General features: G+C 38.2%; 1 protein-coding gene across 15 annotated transcripts in view; it reads right to left on the minus strand.

The window, feature by feature from the left end:
- Nucleotides 1-11,839, minus strand: part of DST (dystonin) — a 306,949-nt gene that overhangs the window by 100,971 nt on the left and 194,139 nt on the right. For 14 of the 15 annotated variants that reach the window (XM_039380420.1, XM_039380416.1, XM_039380421.1 and 11 more), the window contains 4 exons: nucleotides 8,155-8,307; nucleotides 5,914-6,147; nucleotides 4,309-4,590; nucleotides 231-776 (listed from right to left, as the gene is read on the minus strand). In XM_039380420.1, the coding sequence (XP_039236354.1) occupies nucleotides 231-776; nucleotides 4,309-4,590; nucleotides 5,914-6,147; nucleotides 8,155-8,307 (1,215 nt within the window). Of the gene's footprint in view, nucleotides 1-230; nucleotides 777-4,308; nucleotides 4,591-5,913; nucleotides 6,148-8,154; nucleotides 8,308-9,666; nucleotides 9,901-10,910; nucleotides 11,058-11,245; nucleotides 11,462-11,616; nucleotides 11,764-11,839 lie in introns of all 15 variants that reach the window. The other variant, XM_039380429.1, reaches the window with a different exon arrangement.

Raw genomic sequence — 11,839 nt, forward strand, 5'->3', positions numbered from 1 at the left:
CATTTGTCCCTTATAACATGAAGTAGAGAATTTCATCCATTCAGACGTTAAATAGTCCAGCACTTGACTAAAGCAGATCTTCTAGAAAAGCATCTTGTTCTGTTATTTAACTTTGCGAAAAAAAGAATTTACAACTTCCCACAGTGTTTGTTTCATCAGTTAACTCCTGTCTATACAAACTGCTAAATCAATTACAGTAGTCTTTCCTATTCAGTATAAATGAAACTTACTTTAGTATAGAGGGATTTGAAGCGATCTGAGGCACTATCCAGTTTATTTTGCACTTCAGTGTACGTTGCTGAAGTATCGATACCATCTTTGTCAACCTTCACACCATCTCTTTTGCTACATGACCTTGCAGCATCTAAAACTCTTTGTCCAGAAATTGTAATATACCGCAAATCACCTTTGTGAGATATAACATCTTCTGAAAAACTCTTCTGCCTTTTCAGTTTGACCATAATACCACTGAAGTCAGAAGCCCCTGCCTCCAAATTGTCAAGTTCTTGTTCTGCCTGCTGCAGCCAGGTTTCAAATTCACTATAGTCTGCATCAAATTTCTCCAGTTCTTCTCTTAGAGAATGAGTCAATTTCATTTTCCGTTCTGATTCGGCTAAAGCAGTCTCATACTGAGCCTTCAGCTCTTTCATGTTCCTTTGCATCTTGTCTTTTTCTTCGGGGGAAAGGTAGTGCCCTTGTTTCTCCAGCAGTGCTTGAGCAGACTGAGTTGCTACTATGATAGCTTGCTGCTGTGAAATAATTTTCTCGTGTTGAGCCTACAAGAAAAAGAAGAATAAACTATGACCAGCACCTTCTCAGATGGTTCCTTAGAAAAGGATACACAAAACAAAGTCTATCAAAATGATAAAAGGCTTTTCTAATTTTCATATTATTTATTAAAAGCCCATGGTTTTTTCAGTAATTTAAGTCACTCCTGGTCATCATAATTCCATGCAGTTTCAAAATTTTACACAACATTCAATGGTAATTTTTGCCAGACACACAAGCCATGACTAAATGGATGTCTTCAAATAATCACTGCAACTCAGCAATACCTGGATGTATATATAACACAAACATTTTACCCTATAGTTCTAAAAGACAGCACTGTGGAGCAAAACTAGACTTTATCAATCTCTTTAACCTTTTTCCCTAATATAAATTATTTGCTTATTACTTAGCATATATGGTAGTGTGCTCAGTGTAATATAAATTTTCCTGTTTCTCTGTCTCAAAATGGGATTTAACAAATACAGCATTCAAAGGTAGGTAAATCAAAACTGTCCATTTCCTGTTACTTATATTGTAGCTACCATTACAGACAAGCAGACTAAAATGAGTGAAAGCATCAAACATAATACAGATACTTTCTCCTTACACTGAGTGAACAAACATTATTACCTGGGGTTTGAAATTTTGTTTTTCAAAATCAAGAGGAGTGATTCTTATCAATATAGTTAGTCACAAAGCAAGTCCTTTTGACATGCAAAATCAAGACAGAGTCTATGCATGTAAATTTTTCAATCTAATAAAAAAAGTTAAGCCACAGGAACTAGAACAGTATGACAAATAAAAACCATGATTCAAATATATTCTTTAAAAAAGTTCTTCATTCTTGAAGGTCTTACATTCTCATGTAAAATAGTGATGAAAATAGACTGTTGTTGTTTTTTTCAGTAGGCACTAGGTGCAAAAAAGAACTGTCAAAAAAGTGGAAGTAAAAACATCATGTACACAAAACCAAAGTATCTTATTTTCTTAGGTTGCTTTGGGGGGTTTTGGTTGGGGTTTTTCTTTAATATGAAAGGAAATCCAAAATAGTATCAGCTATAAGCATAATAATTTTCATTAAAATGTCCATCAACCCACACCTAAATGTTCTGGGTATCACGCAACAACCGGTGAAGTATGAATTGGATACTGCCCCCACTTTGGGAGAAACCCTTAAGGCCATACAGCAGGTGAAAATTGGCAAGGCAGCTGGGGTTGATGGAATTCCACCTGAAATCTGGAAACATGGGGGCCTTGCACTCCATGCTAAATTTCACGAGTTCGTACTACACTGTTGGGAACTAGGCAAACTACCATCTGACCTTTGAGATGCAGTCATCATCACCTTGTATAAGAAGAAAGGAATTAAATCAGACTGTTCAAATTACCGTGGTATTACTCTGCTCTCCATTGCTGGCAAAATCCTGGCAAGAATACTCTTGAACAGACTACTACCTGCTATAGCAGAAGGAATTCTACCTGAAAGCCAATGTGGTTTCAGAGCCAACAGAAGTACCACAGACATGGTATTTGTTCTCAGACAACTGCAAGAGAAGTGTAGGGAACAGAAAAAAAGTCTCTATGTAACCTTTGTTGACCTCACCAAGGCTTTCGATACTGTGAGCAGAAAAGGTCTGTGGCAGATTTTGGAACGTTTAGGATGTCCCCCCAAGTTCCTTAAAATGATCATCTCACTCCATGAGGATCAGCACGGCCAAGTCAGATATGGTGATGCACTTTCTGAGCCCTTTCTAATAACTAATGGTGTGAAACAAGGCTGTGTTCTCACACCAACCCTATTCAGTCTTTTTCAGCATGATGTTCCAAAGGGCCATGGCAGACCTTGAGGATCAGGACAGTACCTACATTTGATACTGTACTGATGGAAGCCTTTTCAACCTAAGGTGACTGAAGGCCCACACTAAGACTTTAAAGCATCTTGTCCGGGAGCTGCTTTATGCTGATGACGCTGCCCTTGTTGCCCACACAGAAGCAGCTCTGCAGCGTTTAACTTCCTGCTTTGCAGACACTGCTGAGCTCTTTGGGCTGGAAGTCAGCTTAAAGAAGACTGAAGGTCTCTATCAACCGGCACCTCAGGAAGTCTTCCATCATCCCCATATCACCATTGGCAAATCAGAGCTCAAATCAGTTCAGCAGTTTAATTACCTAGGTAGACTCATCTCCTCGGACGGTAAGATTGGCGGAGAGATAGACAACAGGTTAGCAAAGGCATATAGTGCTTTCAGAAAGTTTCATAAAAGAGTTTGGCGAAATAAACACTTGAAGAAAAGTACAAAGATCAGTGTTTACAGAGCCATAGTGCTGTCTACTCTCTTATATGGTTCCAAATCATGAGTCATCTACCGCCACCACCTGTGACTCCTAGAACGCTTCCATCAACGCTGCCTCCGTACAATCCTAAACATCCACACGTCTGTTCTAGAACAAGCAGCAATTACAAGTATTGAGGCCATGTTACTGAGAACACAGCTGCGTTGGGCAGGGCACGTCTCAAGGATGAAGGACCACCGCCTCCCTAAGATCTTGCTTTATGGTGAACTTGCCACCGGCTGCCACATGAGAGGAGCCCCAAAGAGAAGATACAAGGACTCCCTGAAACAACATCTCGGCCTCAACCATATTGATCATCATAACTCGTCTACTCTGGCCTCCAGTCAGGAGGTCTGGAGACACACCATCTATAATGCTGCTGATGCTTTTGAGAACGCACGCAGGATCACTCTCGAGGAGAAAAGACAACACAGAAAGAATCATGTCTTGCAGAATATACCACCTAAGGAGTCTTTCTGTTATGCCTTTCGCAACCGGACGTGCCTGTCTCGTATTGGCCTTTTTAGCCACCAGCGCGCTTGTAACAAACATGGATAGAGCCCTTCCCAAATCTTCGTTCACGAAGCCTAGCCATGATGAAATGTTCTGGGTTTCTCAACTGTAAGTCAACAAACACCAAAAAACTGAGCTATTATTATTTTAAATGCTTCCTTACCTGGAAAATCTATTTTTAAAATGGCGCATTGTGATTTTTTGTAACTCACCCTTCTGAATCCTTCAAATACTGCTTTGCCCATGTGTTAAAGTTATGAGGAATGAAGATAGTAATTTCAGTAAACTACCATTTGCAGCCACTGGCAACCAGTGTTTACAGGTGATTCCAGGGGGATGCATAATTTGGCTATCACAAAGATTTTTGGAAAAGTCACATAAAGGGTATGAGTTCACATTGCTACTTTTTGCATTTTATTTACCTGCATTAATTTCTCAAAATACAAAATAATAATAGCCTTACCACAAAGATTCTTTACATTGAGCTGCAGGAAACAACTATAGTAACAGCAAAAAAGCTAATAAATGTGCAATACATTCTAGCTACTGAAATTCCTACCACTATGTATCACAATCTTCCTAGTGTCTGTTCCAAAGCCCATGACAGAACAGATGAGATTGAATTTACTTACGTTGAATAAGAACTAATATGCTTAGCACGTAAATATTGAACACATCCAGTAAAAACAGTACCTTGACTTTCTGATACTGCTGGTTCAGATTATCATCTGTGCTTTTTACTAGTCCATCCACCTGAGTTTCAATGTCTGGCTGCATTTCCAGCAGATTACCATTGACATCATCCTCCTCTCCTTCCAAAACTTGCACATCTCCTTCTTCAAAGTGTGTTCCATTCTGTTCTATAACTTTCTTAAATCTCCGGCCATGCTCCGCTTCCTTATCCACATTTGATAACCAATCCAAAAGATTTTCTATTGTGTTTTTGCTTTCTTCCAGCTGTTCTATGGCTGCAACCTACATTAAAATTTCACAGTTTCAGTTTAGAAATCATTAAGCATCACAAAATATCATATGCAAACAGACCATTTAAAATACATTAACATTAAAGAGAATTTTTGATTGACATAGAAGTTGCTGGTTTTTTAATAAGAAAATAAACTAGCAGTTCATTAGTTACCCAAATGTTCATTAGTTACCCTACAGTTTATCAATATGTGTTGGGTTTGAGTGGCCAGGTTTTGGTATCGGGAGGGCTGCAGAGATTGCTTCTGTAAGAAGCTGCCAAAAGCTTCCCCCGTGTCTGACAGAGCCAGTGCCAGCCAGATACAAGATGGGCCCATCACTTGCCAACGCTGAGCCCACCAGTGATGGTGGTAACAACTCTGGGATAACATAGTTAAGAAGGGTGCATGAAAAACTGCAGCCTGAAGAGGGGTGAGAATATGTGAGAGTAACAACTCTGCAGACACTAAGATCAGTGAAGAAGGAGAGGAGAAGGTGCTCCAGGAGCTGGAGCAGAGATTCCCCTGCAGCCCATCGTGAAGACCATGGTGGGGCAGGCTGTCCCCCTGCAGCCTATGGAGGTCTACGGTGGAGCAGAGATCCACCTGCAGCCCATGGAGAACCCCATGCTGGAGTAGGTGGATGCCCAAAGGAGGCTGCGACCCCATGGGAAGTCCATGTTGGAGCAGGCTCCTGGCAGGATTTGTGACCCCAGGGGGGACCCACACTGGAGCAGTTCCTGAAGGACTGCAGCCCATGAAAGGTACCTAGGTTGGAGCAGTTCTTGAAGAACTGCCGCCTGTGGGAAGGACTCATCTTGGAGAAGTTCATGAAGGACTGTCTCCCATGGTACAGACCCCACAGTGGAGCACAGGAAAAGTGCTGAGAAGGAAGGAGTGGCAGAGACAATGTGTGATGAACTGACTTAACCCACATTCTCCATCCCCCTGCACCAGTGGTGGGAATGAGGGAGAGAATTCTGGAGCTGAACCTAGGAATAAAGGAGGGTGGAGGGAACGTATTTTTAAGATTTAGTTTTTATTTTGCATTATCCTATTCTGATTTGATTGGTAATAAATTAATTTCCCCAAGTCAAGCCTGTTTTGCCCATGACAGTAACAGGTGAGTGATCTCTCCCTGCCCTTATCTCAACCCACAAGCTTTTCATTACATTTTCTCTCCCCTATCCAGCTGAGGAGGGAAGTGACAGAATGGCTTTGGTGAGCACATGGCATCCAGACAGGATAAACCCACCACACAAGGGTAAATTGCAAGACTAGTCCCACAAGACATGCAAAAAGTTTGAATAAAGGTATGAAGTGGTTGCCTAAAAACCTTTTCTGTTTCCTGCTTAATCACTGTTGTCATAGCTTTATCAAGTTCTTTTTTGGACTCTTCTGCCTTCTGGCTAAGAAGCAAACACTTTGTCTTAGCTTCATTCAGTTTCTGCTCCAGAACAGTCTTGTCTTCTTGTGACAACTTTTCTCCATTCTCTTTCAAAAAGGTTTCAGTATTTTTCACAATCTCTGCCAGTGTCTGGGCACTTCTTCTCATGTCTTTTTGTATCTCCTTTGAGAAAAAAGAAAGCACATAGAAGTAAGTAAATTATTCACCAGATCCGTCCAATTAACTTTATTGGAACTCTCTCTTTTCTGGGGTAAGCACCATACTGGTCCTTTCTAACTTGGGAAAGTATATTATACATCACTAAACTGCAGATAGAATTATTAAATTTAAAGACATCAACATCTGACAATGTTCTTGTGGTTCAATCTTTTTTTTTTTTTTTAAATTCCAAGTCTGTTGGCTTACACTGTTATTCAGACTCAGGTCACTTTTTTTCCTTTATTTAGAAGCTAAAATATTGCATTTCCTTGATGGAGAAAAACATATGTCTTATGTTGTAGAAATCTGCTACATTGCAGTTAGTGAGTCTCCTGACAAATTCTTTCCATTACTATCCTAACAGAAAGCTGCTAAAAATAAAGCAACTGAATAAAAGTTAGAAAATTGCAGTTGTCTTTCCCAGTTGGAAGTTTTCCCATACTTTTTTTGTTTTGTTCAGGCCAGGAATGGCATAAGAATACTTTTATTTTAGTTTTAATCAATCATAATATTTTAGTCTCAGAAGAATGTTTGCATCCATTGAATTTCACAGAGGACAGATACTTAGTTTCAGTTTATCCAAAGCAGTTTTCCTAGACTGCCTCCCAGTTATCTGAGAGGAGCTTTAATTATAACAATTATGCTGTTGAGCACATTCACCCAGTTACTGAAACAATGACATTTTTTATCTTTATATGCAGTGTAACAATCTTGGAGCTGCAAGACAGAATATTTGATTCTCATTCTAGACTAAGGATTTTGCAGCAATTATGGAATAGAGTTAGGCACCTAAAACTGCAGCTCATTTTAACACTTCAGCAAGTATATTAGAAAGATTTTCCTGGGGACACTGACCAAGACAAGATGCTCCTTTGACTAAGATCTCTGTGCTCCCTTTCAAACAGCTCACTGAGGAGGAAAGCTGACTTGACATATAAAAGACCTTTTTTAACATCTATTCCCTCTTAAGACACACTTTTTCAATGGCAACTATAAGAAACCAGACAGAAAATAACAACTCGTCTGCTAGGCAGTCACAGATGATCGGGAAAAAAAAAAAGGCACCATATGCTGCATCAGTTCTTCACTCCCCTAGATACCCCATTTAGGCCACGAATTCTTAAGACAGGTAAGAGACACCAAAGGGGTATGTATCTTTCCACTAACTATAAGAAAACTTTGACAAATTGGATGTATCACTTTGAAGAATAATAAAGCAAGGCAAGATGAACAAGGAAATTTCTGCCTTTATAGATTACTAAACGTGACTCGGAGTTCTACAGTATAGCCAACTACTACTAGGAGAAGGAGGAAGAAGAAGAACACCAAGTCCTTCAGTTCTTTAACTATCACAAACTCAATATCAGTCAGGACATAGTCAAAGCTTATAGATTACTGGTAACAGCTGAAGAGCAAGGAAAGCAAGCAAACTGAAAGGGCTTTGTTACATGAGGATACCAAAGATATTATAAGAAACACTAATAAAAACCAGAATTCAAACCAAAACAAGAGTGAGGCAATGGAAAGCCTCAGGCAAGAGAAAGCCTTGCAGCAAAATTTTTCAAAATACTGTGAACAGGAATAAACACACCCTGATACCAGTTAAAAAGCTGGTTGAATTATTTTAGCATAAAAAACTTGTGATTTTATCACATTTGACAGGAACAATCTGAAACTAATATATTAACAAAATTCATGCCTGCTTCAAGAGTGCTTCCTTAAATGTGCAGCACATACTCTTTATTCTGGTGTCTCCTCATTTGGAAGTTTCTGTTCTCCCACTGGCACATACTGGAGTGTAGTCACGGGCAGCAGTTCAAATGCAAGCCACTAAGCCTTTACTTTCCGTAGGTCAAACAAATCTGTTTTATTCTCCTCTCACATGACAAGTCTTGTTACTCAACAAAAGAGTCTAGTCACTCTCCTCTGCACTCAGTCTTCTTTAACTTCTCTGACTAGAATTGTGCCTACCTCCTGTTTGGTCTGGCATTGTTCCAGCTCAGCCTTGCTGTCTCCAATAACAAGAGACTCTCGCTGTCCAATGAGTTGATTTTCAGTCTGCGTAAGCAAATCACAGATTTCCTGCAGTTTCTCTTTGCATTCCTGCTGCCGTTCAGCCACATCCTACATTAGAGCCAAGTACAATTGAACAATAAAACAAAAATTCCTCACTTCAGGAATCAATAGACACACTAATAAGTATTAGAATATCTTTGAACATCAATATTGCAAAGCAATAATTTTAAAAGTATGCTGTAAACATGATAGCAGTGGTACAAAGAGCAAGATGAACATACAGAAGTTATGGATAAACCTCAAATATGTTGTAAGTAAAAGAGACCATGTTTGATGGAATTGCCCAATAGTAGTCTGGCCATGCACATATGTGAAAGATGAAATCTCCAAATGACAAGAGTGAAAATCCAGTTTCTTAACCACTTGGAACCTGTGATAAACACTATTAATTCTGAAAAAAGGACATCAAAACAGAAGTTAGTTGTGAATGTGAGTTAGCTCTTGTTGGTATGCAAAATATGTTACCTGAATAGAAACTTTTTAAGCAGTACAGTAGGACTTTTTAAGCAGTACAGTAGAACAAAACATGCAAGCTCATTATTGTTACAAAATCCTAGAAATCTTATCTGTGCCTTTCCTATACTCAATTTTATGCTTCTTTCACAAAATATGGTGGAAACAAATGTTCTTAGAATGGCAAAATAATACAAAGTCTACAGAATGCTAAGACACTTTTCATTATGCATAAAATGGGGGCTGAGGTGGTGATTCTGAGTCTTAAGAGTGCTTCTGTAAGAGGAGATGTAGTTATGCTGCAGTATCTTATCAGTCTCCTTTTACCCTACAAAGGCTGCTTACACTTGCCAACTGCATCCATGCCAGCTGAAGACGTAACCATCACAACTTGACTCAGAGCTTTCCCAGTGCCCATGCCTAGAACTGCAAATATCTTGGCTGATTTACTCATATGTTTGTCCCTCTAACCTGTCTCAGTCAAAACAAGCCATGCTGGCCAGGATTTTAACAAATCTGGTTCTTTAACTATAAAGATAAGCACACTACTATAAATATAAGCAGACAACCTGGCCAATTAAAGGAAAAGAAAATCAAGACATAAGTGATAAGCAATGGTGTGGTAGTAAATTCAGTGATTAATATAGCTCAGATCAATTACTGATATAGCTGCTAAAGAACCAACACTTGTGAAAAATCTCAAGTAAATTTCTCTCATGGCTACAAAGAGCAGACCCGTTTCTGTCCATAATCTAATATGCTGTTTCTGTGACTATACCAAGAAAGGCAAAAATGATAATTCGCCAAACTTGATCAATACCAACTTTGTAGAACTACGAATGTATCTGTAGTAAAAAGGGAAAAGATAGGAATACACTCAATACTGCATGCTGGTATTCAAATTCCTCATCCATAGACAAAACACTTAGTGCACATTTACACAGAAAAGCAAACCTTCTGAGCACCCAGCTCTTGCACTGCCTGTAACTGAGTCTCTAAACTTTCCACTTGAGAAGTTATTGCTTCCTGTGCTTCCTGAAAAGATTTCTGGGTGGTATTTAAGAGCCTCAGCAGCTGTTTGCTCTGACTAGGAGAAAGATCTTCAGCATGTTCAGAAATGAAAAACTGAACATCAAATGCAGTGGACTCCAGTTGCATTTTTTCACAGCTGAACTCTGCAGCATTGTTCTGTAAATGAAGTGAAGGGAATTACTAGCAATGAAGAAAAAAGTCAGTACAAATAAACCACAAGTATCCCTATCAACTTTTCTTAGCCTCTGTTCCAAAATGCTTTTGCTAGACAGTTTGGCCACAGTAAATCAAAACTGAGAATCATTCTGATGTATTCAGCTATGACATTAGAATTTGTGCATGGTTTCTCTCAGGACAGTCTGTTTTCAAGTAACAAATAATGTGATCTTGCACATCGCTATTTCTTTCCTCTCTCATGGATGTCTCACAACTGACTGTCATTCAACTATGGAAGATTTATGGCAAGTTAGGTGTAACATTTCAATGTGCTAGGTCTGAAGACCCAGAAATGTCAAAATACTTACTTGAAATCATTCTTATTCTTAAGTTCACAAAGAGAAGTCCCATTCCTAGCAATGGGGCAAATTCTGCCAGTAGTTACATATTGTGGAACCCCTATGAGATTATTATGTATACCAGAACTTTATTAAAGCACATAAAAACAATTAAAATAAGTTTTATTCATACATACAGAGGTGTATGAACTTTACTAGAAATTTGATCTGATTTGTTTTTCATGATGATAAATTTATGGAGTGTGTAATGAAGGGACTTTTTATCCTAACTTGTGTTCTCACATATAATGGATTTGAAAGGTAATTAAATTTTGGTAAAGATTCTGAACCTTATGCATAAAGATCCAATCACTGAAATATGTGTATTATAAATTAGATTTCCAAAAGTTTCAGATTTACTGTAACGAAAGTAAGTAGAACCAATAGTTTTCTCAGTAATCCTAACTTTATCAAACATTTTTTGCAAGGGAAAACGCAAATCAACAAGATTTTATTACTGGATTATCAAGTAGTTGTTTCTTAAGTAATTACTTCTAGCCATCTGTTTAAGTGATAAAGATTAATGAGCCTGAATACAAAACCTAGCTAATAATTCATAGTAAGGAGCAACATTTATCAGAAGCACCAACACCTGCCATAAAGAATACTTACTTTAAATAGCTGTAAGCTTCTCTTCATCTCTTCTATATCATTAGTATTCATGGTGAAGTCATTAATTATCTTACTGTTCTCTGTGATCCAGTCTGAAAATCTCTGCAGTTTACTTAAAAGTTGCTGGTGTAATATTCCAAGCTTAGACTGGAAAGGGAAGTTGTATATTTATTTGTGCTCCTGGAGTCTAGTCACACTTTCTACCATATTGAATTGAATCATACATGTATTTTTATACTAAGATGAAACAAAAGAAAGCAAAACCAAATTCCTTCATTTTAGCCCAATTACCTTGAAAAAAACCAAGGTAAAAACATACATTGATAAAAACATACCATTTCTGAGTCAACAGCATAGAGTATTTGTTTTGCTCGTTTCGAAGATGTATCACAGACCACCAAAAATGCTTCCTGTAAATAGTCATAGCTTATCTTTAGCTCTTTAAGTTTCTCTTCTGGAATATCCCTGTTACAAAACTTTAAGAATTCTTCCATTGACTTCATGTCCTTTTTTAGGACAATTGCAAACGTAGCCAGTCCTGATTCAAATGACTATGAAAAGAATATATATAGAATGGATTAAGTTACTAAGAAAGACATTTTAATCTGAATTACATTAATTACATTTTAAGTCTCTCTTTGTTTAATCTAAGGCCTATTCCTAGCACCCATTACTGAAGTACAAGCATAAAGAACACTTTACTTACCTCTAGCTGTTTCAGTTCATTTCTTAGTATTTCCAGGTTGTTACTAACAGGCTGCTGGTTATCTAGGTGGCTTTTCATATCTTGAAGCACTGCCAAATGTCCTTGTATTTTCTCTATTAACGTTAAACATTGCTGTAATCCATCAAACTGAAAATGAGTTTTAAAAATAAGAGAAGGTTTTCCAAACTGACAGAATTGAAAATTAGCAATAAAAGTCCTTGGG

This window comes from Pipra filicauda, unplaced genomic scaffold (assembly GCF_003945595.2).
Source record: "Pipra filicauda isolate LSUMZ 115617 unplaced genomic scaffold, ASM394559v2 scaffold195_size2193078_pilon, whole genome shotgun sequence".
Taxonomy (NCBI): domain Eukaryota; kingdom Metazoa; phylum Chordata; class Aves; order Passeriformes; family Pipridae; genus Pipra; species Pipra filicauda.